The sequence below is a fragment of the Ctenocephalides felis genome, unplaced genomic scaffold, assembly GCF_003426905.1.
Source record: "Ctenocephalides felis isolate EL2017-DRISC unplaced genomic scaffold, ASM342690v1 CF-g0.4_SCAFFOLD_00845, whole genome shotgun sequence".
In the NCBI taxonomy this organism is placed as follows: domain Eukaryota; kingdom Metazoa; phylum Arthropoda; class Insecta; order Siphonaptera; family Pulicidae; genus Ctenocephalides; species Ctenocephalides felis.
Window position 1 is genome coordinate 13,406,597 of NW_020536999.1, and position 22,705 is coordinate 13,429,301.

At 30.8% G+C, this 22,705-nt stretch overlaps 3 protein-coding genes across 3 annotated transcripts in view; 1 reads left to right on the plus strand and 2 right to left on the minus strand.

Annotated features, from left to right (window-relative positions):
* Positions 1 to 725: 725 nt before the first annotated feature.
* Positions 726 to 3,433, plus strand: LOC113378180 (V-type proton ATPase subunit C-like). The gene is made up of 5 exons (XM_026618713.1): positions 726 to 852; positions 959 to 1,116; positions 1,192 to 1,289; positions 2,355 to 2,490; positions 2,565 to 3,433. Exons 1-5 carry the CDS (start codon positions 726 to 728, stop codon positions 2,658 to 2,660), a joined length of 615 nt encoding a protein of 204 aa, XP_026474498.1. The 3' UTR covers positions 2,661 to 3,433.
* Positions 3,434 to 3,755: 322 nt separating this feature from the next.
* Positions 3,756 to 5,893, minus strand: LOC113363345 (S-methyl-5'-thioadenosine phosphorylase-like). Its single transcript, XM_026605837.1, has 4 exons — positions 5,766 to 5,893; positions 4,309 to 4,878; positions 4,001 to 4,210; positions 3,756 to 3,896 (listed from the first exon to the last, which is right to left on the minus strand). The coding sequence occupies exons 1-4, from the start codon at positions 5,781 to 5,783 to the stop codon at positions 3,861 to 3,863; spliced, it is 834 nt and encodes a 277-aa protein (XP_026461622.1). The 5' UTR covers positions 5,784 to 5,893; the 3' UTR covers positions 3,756 to 3,860.
* Positions 5,894 to 8,142: 2,249 nt separating this feature from the next.
* Positions 8,143 to 22,705, minus strand: part of LOC113378189 — a 27,734-nt gene continuing 13,171 nt past the window's right edge. The window contains exons 8-28 of the mRNA XM_026618723.1: positions 22,215 to 22,502; positions 19,957 to 20,163; positions 19,763 to 19,851; positions 18,183 to 18,289; positions 18,040 to 18,102; positions 17,860 to 17,966; positions 17,574 to 17,775; positions 15,693 to 16,033; positions 15,433 to 15,530; positions 15,227 to 15,320; positions 13,697 to 13,785; positions 13,427 to 13,628; positions 13,128 to 13,362; positions 12,179 to 12,273; positions 11,997 to 12,075; positions 11,607 to 11,734; positions 11,422 to 11,539; positions 11,029 to 11,201; positions 9,776 to 9,844; positions 9,445 to 9,648; positions 8,143 to 8,395 (exon numbers count right to left, since the gene is read on the minus strand). Of these exons, the coding sequence (XP_026474508.1) occupies positions 8,143 to 8,395; positions 9,445 to 9,648; positions 9,776 to 9,844; positions 11,029 to 11,201; positions 11,422 to 11,539; positions 11,607 to 11,734; positions 11,997 to 12,075; positions 12,179 to 12,273; positions 13,128 to 13,362; positions 13,427 to 13,628; positions 13,697 to 13,785; positions 15,227 to 15,320; positions 15,433 to 15,530; positions 15,693 to 16,033; positions 17,574 to 17,775; positions 17,860 to 17,966; positions 18,040 to 18,102; positions 18,183 to 18,289; positions 19,763 to 19,851; positions 19,957 to 20,163; positions 22,215 to 22,502 (3,241 nt within the window). The remainder of the gene's footprint in view (positions 8,396 to 9,444; positions 9,649 to 9,775; positions 9,845 to 11,028; positions 11,202 to 11,421; positions 11,540 to 11,606; positions 11,735 to 11,996; positions 12,076 to 12,178; positions 12,274 to 13,127; positions 13,363 to 13,426; positions 13,629 to 13,696; positions 13,786 to 15,226; positions 15,321 to 15,432; positions 15,531 to 15,692; positions 16,034 to 17,573; positions 17,776 to 17,859; positions 17,967 to 18,039; positions 18,103 to 18,182; positions 18,290 to 19,762; positions 19,852 to 19,956; positions 20,164 to 22,214; positions 22,503 to 22,705) is intronic.

Below are 22,705 nucleotides of genomic sequence, written 5' to 3' on the forward strand. Positions count from 1 at the left end.
AAAAATTCAAATTTTCGAAATTTTGCATGATTTACAAGAAAAAATTCAAACTTTCGAAATTCTGCATGTTTTACAAGAAGAAATTCAAATTTTCGAAATTTTGCATGATTTAAAGAAAAAATTCAAATTTTCTAAATTTTGCATGTTTTACAAGAAAAAATTCAAATTTTCGAAATTTTGCATGATTTACAAGAAAAAATTCAAATTTTCGAAATTTGTCATAATTTACAAGAAAAAATCAAATTTTCGAAATTTTGACGAAAAAGATAGTGAAATTTTAAAAAAACTAATTTAAAATATTACGAAATTTTCAAAAACTAAAATGTTTTCAAAAATTTATAAATTTTCTAAAAATTTAAAAAAATCGGAATTTTTAAAAATTCCGAAAAACATCAAACTAATATATTAAATATTTTTCAAAATTTGAAAAAAAATCTAAATTACCAAAAAATCAAATTAAAAACAACGAACAATTTTCTTCTAAACATTACTTGTTTGTAGAATATGCTAGTCGCCCAATTTAATGAACACTTTTAAATTTACAGAATTTATAATAAATAACCTATTTAAAAATATAACACAATAGTTATTAATTATTGAATAATTTTAATTGATTGATTATTCTCATTCTTCCAATGTTTAATTAAGGTACGGGTAGTACCAGCAATTTGCCTTAAGGCACGATGTCATGCACCACTAGTTTCGAGTCCTTGTCACCTGAATGAATGATCAATTTTTCATTTGTTACTTTCAGGGCCTCTTTCAATGATTGGAACCTGCACTACGAAAAACTGACCGACATGATCGTACCGCGCTCTACACAGCTCGTCTCACAAGATCAAGATTACGGTAATCATCTAGTCACCATCATCATCTAGTTTACATCAACTCATTTTTTATGTCCTTTGTAATTTCATATATCCTTTATAATTACATATATCCTTTCTCCCCTGTAGGTCTTTCACAGTTTCGTTATTCAAGAAAGTCGTAGACGAGTTCAAACTCCACGCTCGCGAGAAGAAATTCATCGTCCGCGATTTCTCATACAATGAGGAGGAATTGGCGGCTGGCAAGAACGAAATCACCAAACTTGTCACTGACAAGAAGAAGCAATTTGTAAGAATTCATAATATGAATTACTGCAAAATTCTGAATTGGTAATAATCGATTGTTTTGTGTTTCTTTATCCAGGGTCCATTGGTTAGATGGCTGAAGGTGAACTTCAGCGAATGCTTCTGTGCATGGATCCATGTTAAGGCGCTACGAGTTTTTGTTGAGTCAGTACTCAGGTAAAATAAATAGTAAAAGATGATTCTAAATTTTTTTTATAAACTCACTAGCAAACCCGACGAACTCCGTTTCGCCACCAGATGGTTTCGTGAAAAGATGAAGAAAATTTTTGTTTGTTTTATATTTGAAAAGGAAAAAATTGATTTTATTGCAGAACAGTAATGAATTTATTTCGATTACAAAAATGAAGTGTTTAGTTGAACTTCTCTAAGTAAATGAAAGTGAATCCGCAAATTATCCGTTTCATTGAAATGCTCTTTGGTAAACCATATTTTTTGTTTTTGGTCTGACGTTAACAAAGCGGATGGTTGCCCAACTCGTGAACAGGCAACGTATAACTGCCCATATGAAAAACAATGATCTTCTAAATAATCTATTTGAATTTTATCCCGCAAACACTAAGCGATTGACCTTGTGACTTGTTAATTGTCATTGCGAACGCAAGGCGAACTGGAAATTGCAATCGTTTGAAGTCAAACGGAAGACCAGTCGGAATCATCGGTATGTCACCAAATCGCCAGCAATTTTTGATTGAATGGTGAAATTCATTGTGTCTACATAATTATTCTTTGCGGCAAGAATTGCTCGTTGACTTAACCAAACATAATTCTGATAATTCTCACTAATGTCATTACTCGAATTTTTAATTACGGTGCGTGAAGTTCCAGCAATTTGCATTAAGGCACGATGCCTTGCACCATTAATTTCTTAAGCTATAAACCTTGCGGAGCCCGAGACCTTTTCAACGAATACAAAATTGTCGAAATCGGTTCGTGACTTCTGGAGTTAAACCATCAGGAAGGAAAACCCGACTTATTTTTATATATATGTAGATTATTATTCAAAACAAGATAAATTAAATGTGTTTGAGCAAATTCTATTCGAAATTGAAATGTTTAGATTTAAATTGAAGCGATAACTTTATTTTTGAACTAAACAGTTGAAAATTTTATCTAAATATCTAAATTTCAATTCCAATTCAAGTCAATTCTTACACATTTCGGGAAGTTCATGCAAATTGCCTTAAGGCTAAATGGCACTTTCAACTAGTTTCTTTTTCTTAGATACGGCTTGCCTGTAAATTTCCAAGCGATAATCTTGCACCCAAATAAGAAGAGCATCAAGAGATTACGAGATGTGCTCAATCAATTGTACGGACACTTGGACAGCAGTGCTCTACAAAGCTCCGGTGCTTCTGAGGTACGATTTTTTTCTTATCATTATTAGATCATTTTTAGAATATTAAATATTTAAATGCATTGTTTAAAATTCAGAACGTTGATATTCCTGGTCTGGGTTTTGGCCAAGCTGATTACTATCCATATGTCTACTATAAACTGAACGTCGATATGGTTGACAACAAAGTTTAAAACAAACAAGATGTAAAATTTAAGCCAATTATTAAATCACACACAAAAAACATATATATGTATATGATGATGAAGCTGATCGAATGAATCCGTACTCAGATATGTTAAATGTAAAAAAATTTTAATCAAGTATTATTAAATCATATTTTATCTGTATAATCAAAATTTACCGAATCACTTGCATTTTTTTATAAGTACGGTTGAACCGTTCAAGTATTTTATAAGTGATGTCTCTGATTGTGTATTTTTCAAGGCACTTGATTTTATGTTCATTGTTTTAATATCAATGTGCCTTCTCGGTAGTATATAAATTTTACATAGTAAATCCTGTTTTTGATTTTATCGCACATTTTTTGTGTTGTTTTAAATTAATTTTACAAGAGACCATCACTTATAAGCTGTAATTTTACTAAAACTAAAGTACAATGGTATTATATTTTATTCAGGCTGGCTGATTTATGTGTAAATTATTGAAAAATTGTTAACTATTGAACATATATATAAATATAGGTTAAATATTGTAAATTTTATTTAAGTCTTCAAACCGACCCTACATGTCCCCTTGAAATTTTACTTCCCTGTGTAGAAAAATGTCTTTTCGATATATTGTTGTATATCTTGATGTATTCTAGTTTATTATAATTTGTTGCAAGTTTGTTGTTCAAAATGATAATAATACATATGATACACAATAATAGGATAATGATTAACAATACAAAAACCCATATTATGTAGTGTGTATTATTTGAAACATGTAAATAAAAACATTCCACTCAAAGTCGCATGAATTTGTTTGTTTCCGTTTAACTTCCCAAAGTCTTTAAAAAAGTCAATTTTCTTCAAAAATTTCAAATTTGCAAAGACTTCCATAAAAATTAGAATTTAAAGAATGAGTTGATGGATAGGATTTTCTGTTAACAAAATTTGAACAGTATTGAAAAGGAGGATGATGATTCAAATTCAAATTCAATTCAAAATTTGAACAGTATTGAAAAGGAGGATGATGATTCAAATTCAAATTCAATTCAATTCAAAGGACTTTCAAATTGTAAAACAGTGAGTATATAATAATCAAATTTATTTCATTAGATGTATTTTAACTATTCTTAAAATAAACAAAATTTGATATTATTAAAGTATTGTATAGGCAAAAGAATCACTACATAATTCTAAAGTTAAATTTATACCCGAAAGAAATAATCAACTGGGCAGCATAACACTACTGCTTGCTGTTGTCTGCAATAATGAATGAAATAAATAAATTTAAAAAAAGGGTAAGTTATATATATATATATATATATATATATATATATATATATATATATATATATATAACTTACCTTTAAACTTTCCAGTGTTGAAGTCCAATCTTGAGCAGCTAAGTTCGGTATTGAATTTACAATTAAATCTGCAATAACTTTAACATTCTTCTTAAACATCGCCAGGACATCTGCAACACAGACACATTCTCCAGAATCCCTCCAGCAATCATAATCGGTTACCAGAGCTACAGCCGCATATGATAAACCCAACTCCTTTGCTAACACCACCTAAGTAAAATGAATTAATTTAATATTATATAATATATATATATATATATATATATATATATATATATATATGTATTACATTTATTACTTATTATTACCTCAGGTACAGTAGTCATGTTAATCACATGAGCCCCCCACTGCCTGAACATTCTACTTTCAGCTCTTGAAGAAAATCTAGGACCTTCAATAGTAACAACCGTACCAGTTTCATGATGGTTTATATTCAAAGACTTTGCAGTTTCTATCAGAACATTTCTGGATTTTGAACAAAAAGCTGGGTACATCGGCAAATGACATACTCCTACAGGAGATTTATATCCTCCATCATAAAATGTACTAGCTCTTTTGGTGGTACGATCTATAAAATCATCTAAGATTACTAAGTCGCCGGGCTTATAATTTTCTTGCAGAGATCCAGTGGCTGTTGATACTATGATGTGTGTGCAGCCGGCATGGTGGAGTGCCCAGATATTGGCTTGGTAGTTAATATTAGTCGGCATGATGCTGTGGTTTCTACCATGGCGTGCAAGTAACACACAAGGGACGTTTTTTATGGTGCCTTTTATTAGGACATCAGAAGGAGCTCCGTATGGAGTATCTACTGTGAATTCTTCTCGGTTTTCTAAAATGTCAGGATTGTCCAAGCCGGAGCCTCCAATTATTCCCACCTAGTAAGGGAAAATATAAATGTCACAGGAAGCAGGATATGTAAACTTTTTTCATTGATACATTACTGTTTTTTGGCTCTTGTATGTTCAAAATGTGATATAAGTTTTTATTTTACCTACCATAAATAAAATTATAAAAATAGAAAAGTGCAAATTAATACATAAGATTAAGCATAACAAAATTAAAACATGCATATCGATAACTATAAATAAGGAAATGCATAAGCACAATATAAGACAACAGCAAAATTTTCATCTAAAACAAACAAGAACAAATAAAAACAGGTAAAACACTATATGGAGTGCTATGAAATTATTCAATGGGCTTCCGAAAGAGATAAAGATGACCAAAGAATAAATTTAAAATTAAGTTAAAAGAATATTATAAAAAAATCTAGATAAATAAACTAGACCAAAATATGAATGTAAAAATGAATATACGTATGATTGAATTATAGAATAAGTGATATGAAATGTTCTAATGATCATATCATATGAAGAAATATATATATATATATATATATATATATATATGTATATATATATATATATAATGTATATTAATACTTTGAATAGATATTTTGGACCATCTCTTATACTAATCATATTACGGATATTATTTTCATGTAAATTTTATCCTTTGCACTTTTATTTATTTAAATTTATGTTATTATTTATCAATAATACTAGATGTTAATAATTTAACAGTTGTAATAATTATTGAAATTAAAAAAAAAATCTCTTATACTAGGCAAAATTCAAATAAAGAAAAAAAAAATGACAACCGAAGGTGTCTTTTTTACAAAAACTTATTAGTGTTAATTTTAAATAATTGAAATAAATAAATAAACTAGAATATAAAATTATAAATACTTATTATAATATACCTTAATCTTCGGTGTCATTTTATAAATTTGTGGATGAGCTTTCTGTTTAAAAACTGTGTTCTAACCCTAACCTCAAAATAATATATTTTTTTGGGGGCTAATTATTCTTTATTGATTATAAGTATCACTAATCAATAAACTAACAAGAACTATTAAAGTAAAACTAGTAAAATTATGACAAGGGATCAGAAATTTGACCAAAAATATTTAAAATAACTAATATAGATAACCTATTGACCCTTTTAGTTAATCATCGAATTCCATCATGGCAGTTACTTCAGTTAAGTTAAACGTCAAATTGAACATCAATATTTTTTATATAAATTCAGTGTAACTTTTTTTACGATTTTGGTTATAATTTATTTCAAGTAAGTATATTGAATATTATATTGCTTTATTATAAATTGTTTTTTATATTAGTAACAATTGTTATAACTAGGGGTGAAAGGCATCGTGTCTTTAGGCAAGTTGCAGAAACTTCCCGTAGCGTAATTGAAAATCTTTGTACGGAACCCAAAAAATTTACACAAAATGTGTACACATTATTGAAATCTCTATAAAATATCCGATAATTTGATGTACCAGACATATGTACATAAAAATTTTGACCGCCTTTTTCAAACTTATTTTTATTGAGAGTCCATAACCGCTGGACCTGCCTTCCACCCAAAATTTTAATCAGTTCTTCATCTTATCAATACAAGTAAAATGTTTTTTGAATTACTAAAATCGGACGCCCCGTTCTCTTAAAAACTGAGTTACCGTTTTTGGTACTTTTTGCCCCGTATCTTCGGAACAGCTAGACCTGTCTTTGCCAAAAACTAATTAGCACGCCTCCTTATCAGTAGGAATCGAATGTGTTTCGAATTATACAAATCGGTTGATCGATGTTCCCGAAATCGTCGACGCAAATTTGTATCCACACACACACACACATATACACATGCAAACATTTTTTCTAAAATTTGCCAAAATATTCAGAAACCTCTGAAACGTAAAGATATAAAAAATTTAATTTTCGATTTTTTTGCGATTACTATAACTTACCCTACGAGAAGTTAAAAATTGTATCCATATATACATGGTCTGTTCAAAAAGTACCCGGAATTACTAATAATTAAATTTCGCGGGCCTGGAGTGTCTGATTGTCAAAAATTTTTTTTTATTGTGTTGGTATACATGCCCCTAAAGTATGATGAAATTTTCAGCTATATTCACTGTTTACTTTGTCTGTGGTAGTCGCTAAGGTTCGACGTGTTTTTCTGAGCTCGGCGATTTTTACAATGGAAGAATTGAAAAAGTCAAAGAATTTGTATTAAATTTTGCGTAAAAAATGAAATAAAGTGTTGCAAAGTGCAAAAATTCACCAGATATGGCTCCGTGTGACTTTTTCCTATTCCCAAAGTTGAAGAGACCCATGAAAGGACGGCGGTTTTCCTCGATTGAAGAAAATCGCTGAGAGTGCTCAAGGACATATCAAAAAGTGAATATCAAGGGTGCTTCGAAAATTGGAAAAAACGCTGGCATAAGTGTATTATATCTGGGGGGGACTACTTTGAAGGGGACCACATTAATGTAGACGAATAAATAAATATTTTTTTGAAAAAACGAAAATTACGAAAACTTTTTGAACAGACCTCGTACACATACACACACATCATTTTTTTTAAGGTATGCCAAAATGTTCAGAAATCTTTGAAACGTAAAGATATATAAAATTTTTAACTTCTTTTGGGGTAAGTTATAGTAATCGCAAAAAATCGAAAATGCAAATTTTTATATATCTTTACGATTCAGAGGTTTCTGAACATTTTGGCATACCTTAGAAAAAATGGATGTATGTGTGTGTGTGTGTGCGGATACAAATATTCGTCGACGATTTCGAGAAAAGGATTATGACTAAGGGAGTAAATTAATAAATTATGAGTAATAGTTGTAATTAAATGTAAAAAAATAGTTATACATTAAGAGGATGGTGCTTAAGATATCTAAAGTATAATGATACTTTCCATAAAATTAACACTTTCCATTAAATATTTTTAAAATAAATTATATTGATTTAGTTTTAAAATTGTACATAATTAAACATTACACGTCACATTACAGAGTTTTTTTGGTATATATTTTAATTTAAACATAGCGTAAGACCCAGCTTGATTATTTTTTTTTATTTTGTTTAGCTGCTGAAGATTTGTTATTTCTTATCAATAAAAACCTGGCACGAGCATTTAAAAAAAATCATTTTTTTTATATATTCACTGCCACTTTGTTTCCTTTAGTTTCTAATCTTTTTTAAATCAAGCATCTGTTGCAGTTATATTGAATGGATTTTTTGCTAAGGTGTTAATCATCTTTTCGATCTGTTATTATTATTTCTTCAAAAATCGCAATCTGGCTTTCGCATGAGATACTCCTCCATCAGACATTGACTGCAATCGTCTGCAGTGTCTGTTACATAACTGGCGCTCGTGCAGTCGTCGAATTCTGGACAATTTTCATCCAGATTTGCCAAGGGTCCTCCTGGACTGCTGGAGCAATCATCAGATGTCCAAGTGTTATTTCTATTGATAATTGGACGAGGAACTGGTCTTGCAAAGTCGTTTGCGTTCATCCAGCGGTCTATTTCACGTCTGGAAATGTAAATTAAACTAGTTGGTATTGGTATTTTGTCTTGAGGCAAGTTGCATGAACTTTTCGAAGTTCTATAAGATCATGATATATATCGCCAAAAAAAGTTCCATAAAAATCGGCTTACATTTTTTTTTCAACAGTTAATTACGAGAAAACGGCTCGGTAGATTTTCACCTAAAACTAATCAGTATCATTATCAACTAATATTTTTTGAACAGTTTTTTATTTTTTAAAAACGATTCGGTAGTATGAGCTTAATTGTAGACGAAAAGTTCAACACTTTTTCGCAAATTACAAAGAAACGGTTCGGCAGATCGTCGCACAAAACTGGCAAACGATAGACCTCATTGAGATACATTGATTGGCTTTTAAAATTTTGAAATCGGTTCAGGCGTTTTTGAGAAAACATCGATGTGAGGTCTAATTTTGACAAATGCCAAAAAAACGATACTAGTTTTTGCAAACTTTGACGAATTTTAAAAATTAAATGGCTTGTCGTAGAGCCGTAATATTTTAGTATGATCTGAAAGACTATAGTATATACCGTCTCGAAAAAAAATCTTCAACACTTTATTACAAGAAAACGGTCCGGCCGATTTTTACCAAAAACTAATCAGCACGATTCCCAACTTATATAATTTTTGAACGGTTTTTGAATTTTCAAAATCGATTCAGAATTGCGGGATAAAACGTGGACAAAACATTTTTCACTTTTCTGCGATTCACAAAGAAACGGTTCAGCTGATCATCGCACAAAACTGAAAAACGCTAGTGCTTATCGAGATACATCGAATGGCTTTTAAATGTTTGAAATCGGTCCAGCCGATTTTGAGAAAACGCTGATTTACGGCAAGAAATCTGTTCACATACACACATACTTTTTCCAAATTTGGTCTCATTCGATTCAGAATGGTTTGAAACATCGAGAAAACATAAAATTAGCAAATCAGATTTTCTGACGAAAACATAAACTTCTCCTTCGGGAAGTTAATAAATGCCAAGTTAGAACGCAGTCTTTTAGTGAAGTAACCACATGTTAGGTAAGGACCTTCGTGCTTCATCATTTTGAATTTCCTGATCATCTCCACTTCGAAAAATATGTGCATGTCCCTGCTGCAGCCCGGCTGCTCCAACTTCCGAATTGGGGAAAACTTGTTGTTCCATCAAGCTAGACTGATCGTCTTTTGTAATGGTGGTTTGACTCAAGGAGGACGCATCTGACATTCCATCGTAACCTATCTCTCGCACGAATCTATACATAAAAATAATGGTGATTGATTACTTACATTTCTTACATGTACTTACAAAAGACAATGCAGTGATCTTAACGTTAAATCTTAAAGTTAACTTTAACCTATGTTAATGCAAGTATTTCTTACCTTTCAATATCTTCTGGTTGCTCGTAAGCACCATCTTGAGATATCGTACCCATTATCTGGGAATCATATCTAGATAAACAAAATAATAATTAACTTCCCGTAGGGTAAGTTATAGTAGTTGCAACAAAATCGAAAATGAAAATGTTTATATATCTTTACGTTTCAAAGGTTTCTGAACATTTTGGCATACCTTAACAAAAATTGATGTATGTGTGTGTATGCGTGTGTGTGTGTGCGGATACAAATTTTCGTTGACGATTTTAGGAACACCGATCAACCGATTTGACTTATTCAAAAAACATTCGATTCGTATTGATAAGGAGACGTGCTGATTAGTTTTTGGCGAAGGAAGGTCTAAGGTGCCAAAAACCGTAACACAGTTTTTAAAAGAACGGAGAGTTCGATTTCAATAATTCAAAAAACATTTTTTTTGTATTGACAAGATAAAGAACTGATGAAATTTTTGGGGAGGCAGGTCCAGCGGTTATGGACTCTCAAAAAGTTAAAAAAATGTCATTTGGCGGTCCAAAATGTTTATTGGACACATGTACATCAAATTATCAGATATTTTATAGTGATTTTAATAATGTGCACACATTTTGTGTAATTTTTTTTGGGTTTCGTACCAAGATTTTTAATTTTAAAATTCACGTATATGGTTGAAACAAATGTCCTCAACATTTTCGACAATATGGAATAACCGATTTGTATGATTGAAAAATCATTCGGTTCGTACACGATCGTGAGGCGTTTATGCAAAAGGCAATTTTGTCATTTCGGTAGTATGGAGCGCAAAGGGTGTGAAAACTATTAATTTTTGAGAGAACGGTTCATCCGATTAGATTAATTCAAAAAACACTTTGCTTGCGTAGACGGTATACAGAAAATTTAGTAATTTTGACAATTTTCAAAAAAAATCAAAATTTTCATACAAATTCAAAGTTTCAAAAAATATAAATTTTCGAAGTTTTTCATCATTTAAAAAAAAAACTAAATTTTGAAAAATTTTAAAAATAAATCGATTTCTTACAAAAATTTGAGAATATTTCGGTTGCCATGACAACGCTATTTTATGAGCTCTGTTACGGCAGAATTGCCCCTTTGTCAAAGAACTTTCTAGTTTGAAGGTGAGGTCAAAATTTATTTATTTATCGTGTTCTAAAAGAAATTTTGTGTTATTGTGATTTCAACAATGGACCTACAGTATAAAATTGATAGGGTCCAGTAATTGATGTCCATAATGTATTTATCACCTGTATTGATTTCGTTTAGCAAATGGTGACCTGGCCAGAGGTGGTCTGCGACCTTCTTCAGTTTCAAAACTGCTGCGATTCTCTAATGGTGTTTGCTGCATTGGAGGAGCTGCAAAAGAACCCTTGATGGTCGAAACTGGATCTTTTTCGGGAGCTTGGTCATAATTTCTTAGCTGCAAAAATAGAGGTAAATAACAAAATTATTTGTATTTGTATAATAAAACCGGCAGGAAGTTTATTAGACTCTGTATGCAATTGCATCATAAGTTATTTCATAGACATCTATGCTTTTTGAAAAAAAATAACTAAAATGCATGGAATTGCATCAATGTTGGTTTCAAAACAAGTTTATATATGCTTTGGAAAAATTTGTAAATCCATTTAATACTATACCTGTTGATGTCCGAAAGTGGTTTGTAACTTCCTCATTGTAACTGGGGGCGACTTGTGATTTGCAGCAGATTGTTGCTCCACATGTGGTTGTTGAACCCCAATTGCAGCATTCTCTCGTCTACAAAAGTTGTACAAACTAATAGCTATTTATAATTATTTTTTTTTATTAATAAATACTAATTTACCTGTATGAATGCGTGTTTAGTTCTTGTGCATTCTGTGACATCTGCTGTTTTTGCTGCAAAAATTTGTTATGATTTTCTGCGTATGGATTTTGATGCTGGGTCGTAACGTGATAAAGCAACTGTGGAGGCTGTTAAAATCAAAAACATAATACATGATTTTATTTTGATAGAGAATACATTATCTAATATATGATCAATCATATATCACTTTTATTTCTCCACGTTCATTCCTCCAAAGAGATGCAGTCGGGTATCAAAAACAATTGCTTTTAATATTTGGAGAAATAAAAGTAAGAACTACATTTTTCTTCCACATTTCTTTACAATATTTTTCATTTTTTGGCTTTTATTATATAGCCATAAAACACAAAAAAAAGAATTATTATTAACCTGTTGTGGTAATGCTGGTTCCATTTGCACAGAATCGCGTGTTACTTGATTTTGCTGCGCCTTCATTTTTTCTAAAGCCCTGTAAAAATGCATCAAAACTGTTTAATCAGTCTGATTTAATTTTTATTACTATGGTGTATTAAAACAGAAATTCGTCTTATAGATTCCGAATTTAGTTTTACCTTTGTTGTTCTTTAATTTTTGAAATGAGTTGTTTGGTGCTAGAAATATCTTCTCCTTGGCAGAAATTTCCTTTTGAATCCTTCTGCAGTAATGTCTTGAAAAAAAAAATTATATTTAATATTTCACTAAGACATTAGGAATTAGAATCATAATTAATGATAAATGATTAGAATTATAAAGGTGTAATAAGACTTCTCATGAACAGTTAGCGCACAGTGACTTAACAATTTTATAGTAAAATACATTACCTTTTTGGTAAATACTTTATCAATTATTTTATTAATCACGTGATCGATTTCGTAGGGATTTTTGGACACCCCCCTCTCCCTTGGTGGTTTGTCGTGATATTTAAAATTATCTCCCCTCTTCCATCGAATATCACGTGTATTTTCAGTTACGTATTTTTTTTTTAATTTTAGAATTTACGACCAAATCGAATCTTTTTAATTTTTTTTGAAGATCTAAGACCCCTCTCTCACATGCGTGATTTTTTAGGATTTTTTGTCAAACTTCCCCTTCCCTTAAAAGTCTCACGTAGTTAATGGACGCCCCCTTAGGTGTTATTTTAGTAATTATGCTTGAAAGGATGAAAATAATTTTTCGAACTAAGTCCAAAAATTCCTAAAAAATCGGTTACGTGATTAATGGACGCCTCCTAAAATAAAGTATTTATCCAAAAATGTATGATATTATAAAACTGTTAAGCTAACTAAATAAAAGTTGATTCATGACTGAATTATATTTGGTTTTTAGTAGGAGGTACGACTAAGGCGACTAGGCAAAAAACAGTGATTGTTAAGCCTTTTTAAATAAAGATTTAGTTTATGCCAAAAATTTTCTTCTAATTTAATCGCACTAAATAATATAGTATTATCACCTTATGTGGTACGATTTAAGCAACCTTACCCTGGATAAATGCAAAAACTAAAATATTTGGTCAAACTGTACCTGCAACGAATCATTAACAATATTCGATATCTCATCATAAGTCTTATCGAATTTTGTGGACATTTCGCCGAGCGTCTGCTGCAACAAGAGCTGATGTTGCCGCTTTTCCTCCTCCAAATTCAGTCGCTCCTGACGCAGCCTTTTTCTATCTGCAGCTACAGCTGCAGCTGCTGCAGTTGTAGCCGCTTGGCGCAGCGGAACCGAACGACGCTGAACGTTTCTATCTACTAACAATCTGTAAAATATCAAGTTACTGATTAGTTTCCTCGAATTCGTGTTTTTGAATCTATTATCATTACCTTTTGTCTTTAAGCGGCAACTTTGGTCGGGCAGGTGCCGACGCAGGTACTTGCTGCGTGTGCATCTGCGCCTGCATCAGCTGTTCTTTGACGCTGATTGGTTTTGTAGTCTGTCTGATTATTTGAGAGAATTGTGCCGTTTGCTGGGTTGTCTCATAGCTGCTACTTTTTGGATCGTTGAAGACGACCACTTCTGCTAAAGCTGAATAAAAATAGGCATAGTGATTCGATTATAATCGTTAAAATTTAAATACTACACATGATTATTACGTTCAATTTTTGTTTGCTTCTTGTTGTCGCTGCTGAGGTAATCTGGTGGTAGACAGAGGCTCAAATCATCCGGCGTCATGTTTCTTGTTCTACCAAGGTCATAAAAAATTATAAGGTTTATAAAAAAATAAATAAAACTTATGTATTCTTCTTTACTGAGGATATATACATGGACAAAGTCGGTACTTATTACTACTTCCCGAAGGAGAATTTTATGTTTTCTTGACGTTTCAAGCCATTCTGAATCGAATGAGACCAAATTTGGAAAAAGCATGTGTGTGTGTGTATGTGTGTGTGAACCGATTTTTTGTCGTAAATTGACGTTTTCTCAAAAACGGCTGCACCGATTTCAAAAATTTAAAAGCCAATCGATGCATCTCGACGAGAATTAGTGTTTGTCAATTTTGCGCAACGATCAGCCAAGCCGTTTCTTTGTAAATTCCAGAAAAGTGAAAAAAAAATGTCGTCCACGTTTTAGCCCGCAATTCTGAATCGATTTTAAAATTTCAAAAACCGTTTGAAAGATATTAGTCGGGAATCGACCTGATTAGTTTTTGGTAAAGATCGGTCGGGCCGTTTTCTTGTAATAAAGTGTTGAAAAATTGTTTTTCGACGATTTTAATGATTTTTTTATGGTAGATACCATAGTCTTATAGATCATACTAAAATATTAAGGCACTACGACAAGTCGTTTAATTTAAATAATTCGTCAAAGTTTGCAAAAATTAGTATCGTTTTTTTTTGCGTTTGTCAAAATTAGAACGTTCATCAACGTTTGTTCAAAAACGCCTGAAACGATTTTAAAAATTTAAAAGCTAATCGATGTATTTCGATGTTTATTGTAAATAGCAAAAAAATGAAAAATATTTTGTCCACGTTCTAGCTCTCAATTCCGAAACGATTTTAAAAAATCAAAAACTTTCCGAAAGATATTGATTGGGAATGATACTGATTAGTTTTAGGTAAAACTCTACCGAGTCGTTTTCTTGAAATTAACTGATGAAAAAAAAAATTGACGATTTTTATGAAACTTTTTTTGGCAATATCATGGTCTTATAAAATATACTAAACGTGTACGGCCCAACGACAAATAGATTATTGATAAAAATTCATCAAAGTTTGAGAAAATAGCATAGTCAAAATTTGTGTCAAAAGTTGATTTTGTAATGTGATGAGTCAAACATCAATTTAATAAAAATTTACATAATAAGCTACAGTTTTAGGGCATACAAGCACGTGTCTGTGCAATATAATTACATTTAATTTGAATGCGTGTTTGAGAAAATTCTATCCGAAATCGCAATGTTTAGATTTAATTAAAAGCGATAACCTTATTTTTGAAATAGACAGTTGAAAATTTTATTTAAATGTCTGAATTTCAATTTCGATTGATTAAGTCAATTCTCACACATTAAGGGAGTTTGTGCAACTTGCCTTAAGGCTAAATGCCACTTTCAACTAGTTTATATTAATGATGCAAAGTGTTTCATATGGGGTGAAATTTAAGGATCTATTTGTGGTGTGTTTTACCTATCACTTGTTGGAATAAGAATCGACTGAGGAGGTGGCTGGGTTTGTTCATGGCGCAAAGCTGGTAGTACATTAGCAGCCTCTTGCTGAAATTCTATTATAAAAGCATACATTATTAAATAAATATACATATATATATATATATATATATATTTATATTTATATTAATATAATTTATTGATGAAAATTATGTCAATAAATATTACCTGGTCTTCTGAATCTATTTTGATATGCCACTTCACTATCTCGCATAACCACTGGAGCAGAGTCATTTGTCGATCGCAAGTTGAGTATTTCGAGATGTCTTCAAATAAATGATTTTACACATTAAATTTATATAGATTCAGAGCCAATATATAAAAATACTCTAGTGAAAAACACCAAAATATATAAATATTATTGTTACTATGTATCAACTGTTTATCTTTAACTTTTAATGATTTTCACCTACATTTCTGATCATTACCTGTGTGTAGGTCTATATGACGACGACTGTCTTGTGTTGTCAAAATCTCTCTGCTTCGACAGCGTTTGTTCTTGCTGCTGCTGCATTTGAGCATATTGCTCTTGCTGCATCTGCATTTGCTGATTTTGTTTATGCTGCTGCATCTGCTGTTCGTATTGTTGCTGCTGATATTGTTGTTGTTGTTGCTGTTGCTGTTCATATAATTGTTGTTGCTGCTGGTATTGTTGTTGATGGTGCTGCATCTGCTCGTACTGTTGCTGTTGCTGCTGATATTGTTGTTGCTGCATCTGCTCATACTGTTGCTGTTGTTGTTGTTGTTGCTCGTATTGATGCTGATGATGCTATCAAAGAATTACTTGATTATGTATAGATTGTTTTTTTGGTTGCACATTGTTGTATGGAAGTATCATTTGGTAAACAAATCTACCTATATTTACATTGCAAGGTTGAAAAATATCACCAAATTTTTCAAACTTCTTATATTTTACTTAAATCATTATTAAAAAAACTAGTTGTATGTGTGCACTTAGCCTTAAGGCAAGTTGCATGAACTTCCCGAAATGTGTAAGAATTGACTTAATCAACCAAAATTGAAATTTAGATATTTAGATAAAATTTTCAACTGTTTATTTCAAAAATAAATTTATTGCTTTCAATTAAATCTCAACATTGCGATTTCGAATATAATTTTTTCAAACATATTTAAATTAACTGTAATTATATTAATTATATTGTTCAGACACGTGCTTGTAATCTCGTATGTCCTAAAATTGTAGCTTATTATTTTAAATTTAATGAATTGATAATGTTTGACTCATCACATGCAACTTTTGACACAAATTTTGACTATAATACTTTGTCGTCACATCACAAAAGAAATTTCAACTTTTGACACAAATTTTGATATAATCAATTTTGCTCGTATTCGTAATAACAAAAACAAAATTATCGACAAATTTATTGTGATTCAAAGCAGTTTTTGACTGAATTTATTTAATGTTCAGTTTTATGAATAGTAAACAAATTTATTTTAATTTAATTAGTAGAACAAAGAAATAATAGTTGATCTGGCTTAAATAAATTTCAAAATAATTATTCGTTATTCATGAATCATTTTCACATATGAGAATATACATAATTTTATGATAGTGAAAGAAAAGGGTTCGAATAAATAAAAATAATACATTTTTTTAATAAAAAACCTAACTTTTAATTAAATTAAAAAAATTAGATATATATATTGATACATACTTATATTCTTCTTCTTAGAGCTTATATTCTTCCGAACAATTTTAATTAATTAATTAATTAATTAATTAATTAATAATTAAGGACTAAAAATTCGTTTTTTGAAGTTTGAGTAAAGCAATTCACTTCTTCAATAAGAAGTCGCATTGTTCGAAATTAATATATCGATATAATAATATAAATTAATATATACATTAGACAAAAAATAACGGAGAACGTTTAACTCAGAAACTGTAACAGACTGATATGATTCCAAATTTTATCGAACCGATATGATTCCAAGTATCAAAACGCTTGCTTTCATCTAGTATATTTGTCATTTTCCATTTATACAGTAAAATTTTTTCCGCTAAAAAATAGTTTTCGAATTTCATAATTTTCATCAAAAAGTCGGTTTTTAAAAACCGACAAACCCTAGCCCTGACATTATAGTATGATCTATAAGGTCATGATATCTATTGCCAAAAATAGGCTTATAAAAATCCAAATTTGGTTTCATTCGATTCAGAATGCCTTGAAACGCGAGAAAACATTAAATAAACGAATCGGATCTTTTTATTAATTTATTAATAATAAAATGCAAATGGGTAGTTTGTTTGGCTTAGAATATTTTCTTATTGTTTCCATCAATACCTGGTGAGATCTTTTTGAGTGTTCCTGCTGTTGTTTCGATTCATCAACATAGTAATATTTTTGGTAATTTTTTCTCTCTTCTTCGTTCAGGTGATGATGATGATTTCTATGTCTTGAAGCATTACGAATCGCTTCCTGGACAAACGTTTTGTCATTTAAAAGCATCTGGTTCAGTCTGTTGTCGACTTGCTTTGCTTTTTGGCTAATAAAAAATAACAATTTAAGCAAATAATTGAATAAATAAACTATTGATAATTTTAATACAATAGTGCAATATTCTTAGTACTTTTGAATTATATCCAGATTTGACCAATGCCTCTCGTGTATGATGGTGTCCGTAGAAACTTGACCGCAACGAGTTGTCACCGATGTGTCGGATAATGCCAATTTAGTCTGTCAATTTTAATATATTATCTAGTATTTTTTAAATTATTTTTAAAAAAAATTCATTAAAATTTGGAGTTACCTGCATGTGGTTAAATGTGATATGTTGAACCATCGGTAATGGAGATAACTGATCACTTTCCACCTGTATAAAATATATAGATGAATATTAATTTATTATTATACCCAAAATATGTGTGTTTATATATATATATAAAGCTTAACCTGTTGACCACCATAAAATCTTCCAAATTGATCAACGCTCTTTGTGCGCCTGCAGCAGGGGCGTGTGCAACCATGATGACCCCCGACGATAATCGGGGTTCCTGGTGCTATAATTTGATAAAAGTTACATTTATTATATATCTTATATCTTATATATAAAATTCTTCTGTAATGATGTATGTAAATATACTCTCCCTAAACGATTATTCGGATTTCGATAAATTTTCTGAAGTTTGTTAAGGATTTTTTTTAGGATGTATGTGTTTATGAAAATATAGTAATATTGTAGAAATAAATGGAAAAAATTGCAAAAAACGAGATGTCATGGAAAATATTTGAGACATTGTTTGGCATTGAAAACAAATGAAAACTGTCATCTGGCAAAAATTTCATTTACTTATGAGTCTAGACAATATTAGAATATGTATAATAAATGCATGATCACGAATAAGAAAAATGAAATGTGTACATTATTATTGCTAAAAAGCAGCTAAGATGTGCCAAAAATTAAAATAATATAAGAAACAGTTTATGTATGACAGATTGAATGATACACATGCGAACAGGATTTGACGAATTAATTCACTTAAGGTAAATTAAGTAAAAATACGAGCGCACGCGTTAGGGGGGGCCAACATAAGATTCGGATGTGACTCTTTGAATACAGTTTTTTTTCAATATAATTCAAAAAATATATAATTTCTTTGCACCTTTTAGTAATCTTTGCACAATATTTTTGAAATACGTTAAAAATTTCACTTTAAATCAACAAATGGGAAAGTAAAGATGAATACACACAATTCGGCACTTACGATATCAATTAGGAGAAGTTTAAGATGCAATTTTGGATATCTTTAATAATAAAAAATTAAATTGAAATAATCCAACATGAAGTACCAATGTTATGTTATGGTCATGTTTAATAATGAAAGGCTAGAGTTTTTTTTTGCTTCTATGATTTGATCAAGGGAATAAAATGCACAAAATGCCCAAAATAAATGAGTAAAATATTTTAAAAACCAAATATTAATTATAATAATTTTAATAATAAACTATTAAAACAAGTAAAAAAATAGGGAGAGGGACGCTAGAAAAAAAATGGCATGCAGGCACTGAAGACCCAGGAACGTCCCTGGTAATAATGTATATTAAAATACTACTAAGAAAAATGTAATTTAAATATTATAATTACTAAAAACCAGTTAAAATACGATACGAGATTATAAAAATTATAGGCAACATTATTGGAGCAATTATTTTGGGTGGAAAAATCAAAGGTAATATAGTACTTTTATCGCGGATACTATATATTAATTCTTTCTTAATTTGTTATACCGTTTAAAAAACTGCAATTTCCAATATAGTGTGGGAATTGAGATTCATCATTTTATTTAAAGCAGTTCTACATTTAACGTTGCTCATACTGATGTATATGCATTTTGGTGTGAAGAGTAATTTAAAAAACAATAAGGTAAACGGTAAATATTAGTATAGGATGTTGAAAAATTGAAGGCGTGGGTACAGGACAACGTCTGTCGGGTCATCTAGTATATATATAATATTATGGAATATATACGTACTAGCTTCAATGCAAATTGGTGCTACCACAGGTTTTCCAATCGATCCTGAATCTATAGACTTGTTAGTAGGAGATGATGCGCCTCCGTGTCTGCAAATTAATATCTTCAATGTAGTTTGTATTTAGTTTATTGAGTATTTTTCAAATATCATTATATTTTAAATATGGGTTTTAATAGTACTAGGTTACTTATACTCTCTGTTCTTAGACGATCTGTAATCGGAATGCTTCCTAGCTTTGGCATGACCAGAATGCTGGTCGATTGTCTTTGTACGCCGTCCTTGATTTCCGCTCGCACATCGAACTTTTTTGTCGATTCCAATTTTATATGAAGTCGTGCCGGTTCCACCGCTGCGTGTTTTAGCAGTTGGTGAAGATGAAACGCAGGAATGGTGGTAAGATCTGTGGAAATTGTTAGAAGTCTCATGTTAGGGCATTTCAAGCCTAAACTAGTGGTGTATGGTATGGTGCCTTAAGGAAAATTGCTGGAACTTCCCGTACCGTAATTAGACAATCGATAACACAGGCCTACAATTTTTTGTTTGTTTGGTGCATCAAATGTTAGAACTGATTCTTATAGTATTTTTTGCGCTGATTTCAACAAACCATTTTTTTGTATCAGCTCTAGTTTTGAAATTGGAAAGAAGTTGCCGAAACCAGGTCCATTGTAGATCGTCATGGAAAAGAACTTTTCACAGTGTCAACTAATGTCCCAACTAAGGCCGAATGGGTCTTGTAAGTTTGTATGTACGAGTAGGCATAGGCATATCTCATTAAAATAACATTCTGAATTGTATTACTAATTTGTAGTTTCATTCCTTATATATCATATTTTGAAAACTAAAGCTCATAGAAAAAAACCAATGTCATTTTTGAAATCAGCGCTCCAAATATACTTAAAAACAGCATTAAAATCGTTTGCACCATTTCCTTTGTTAGCCTGTGATAATTGTTTTGAATAATTTCAAATATTGTAAACTTATAAGTGTATACTATAAACTTATAAGTGCTTTTTAAATTAGGCGATAAGAGTCAATTTTTTATAAATTAGATTTTTTTGATAATTTTTTTTTTTGATAATTTAGAAATTCTTTCAAAATTTTGAAATTTTTTTAGAAATTTGAATTTTTTAGAATTTAAATAAAACGTTTTATCTAAATATTTTGAGCATTTGGAAATTTTTGAAATCATTCGATCTTTTTTTTTGAAATTATCGAAATATTCTCAATTTTTCGTAAAAATCTTTTTTTTTAATTTTCAAAATTTAGTTTTTTTTAAAAAATGATGAAAAATTTCGAAAATTTGAATTTTTTGAAACTTTGATTTTTTTTTGAAAAAATTTGATTTTTTTTGAAAATTTTTTGCACACTGTCTAATCAAGCAAAATGTTTTGTGAATTAATCTAATCGGATAATCCGTTCTCTTAAAAACTGCATAACCGTTGCGTTAAATCAAAGCAAAAATGCCTCGCGATCGTGTACGAACCGAATGATTTTTTAATCATGTAAATCGGTTATTCCATACTGTTGAAAATGTCAAGGACATTTGTTTAAACAGTATAAATAAACTTCAAGATTAAAAATTTTGGTACGGAACCCAAAAAAGTTTACACAAAATGTGTTTTTCAATGATGTTTGATTGATTGAATTTTGAAGGACCAATTGTAAAAAACTTTAATTATAACCGTATATATTTATTTTACATTAATTACAAGTTATAATTGTATTTACAATAATTTCAGTGTAAACAAATATCGTAATGCTTGATTTTTGTTTTGATTGATTGCTTTTTTGTTTTATATCAATATAAATCGCACACTTTGATATGGCGCGAACATACTCATATTTTGTGTAAACTTTTTTGGGTTCTGTACCAAGATTTTGAAGTTTAAATTAAAATCTCTATAAAATATCTGATAATTTGATGTACATATGTTCAATAAACATTTTTTAACCGCCAAATGTCATTTTTTAAGTTATTTTTATTGAGACTCTACAACTGCTGGACCTGCCTTTCCAAAAATTTAATCAATCATTCATCTTGTCAATACAAGTAAAATGTTTTTTGAATTATTAAAATCGGATGCTTCGTTCTCTTGAAAACTGAGTTACAATTTTTGTCAATTTTTGCCCCGTATCTTCGGAACGGCTAGACCTGCCTCCGCCAAAAACTAATCAGCACGTCTCCTTATCAATAGTAATCGAATGTTTTTGGAATTATTCAAATCGGTTGATCGGTGTTCCCAAAAACGTCGACGAAAATTTGTATCCGCACACACACACACATACATCACTTTTTTCTAAAATCGCCAAATATTCAGAAACCTTTGAAAACATAAAGGTATGCAAAAATTTTCATTTTTGATTTTCGACCCATTACTATAACTACCCTACGGGAAATTATTACCCACATTCACATAAATATCCACTTTCCACTCTGATTTTTTTAATTACCTCTCCGTGCGGTGACTGATTGCTGCCTGTTGCTGCTGTTCCTCCTGCTGCAATTCCTCTGTCATCATATCATCGCGTGGTGTTTCGCAGGCTTTTTCGCCTTGCGGCGATCCTCCTCCGGGTAAGGATGCTCGCGAACCGCAAGTCCGGCATACGTTACAGGCGATCATCGCCGCTGTGGCGGCAAGACGCTCGCAGGAATTTTGATGGCGCGTCCTCGGCCTGCTGGACGCAGACGGTGGTCGTCTGCCTGGACTGCTTCGACGCATGGAGGTGTTGCTATCACGCCTTAAAAATGATAGAAGAGTTAAAAGAAAATAAAGCTAGTTGGTATTGGTATTTTGCCTTGAGGCAAGTTATGTGAACTTCTCGATATGTGTAAATAACTCGACTTCAAATCAATAATCAATAAAAAATAAATTAAATTATGAGTGGTTAAAAGTATTCCGAGTGGATTTATTACACATATGCGAACGAACGAACACGTTAAC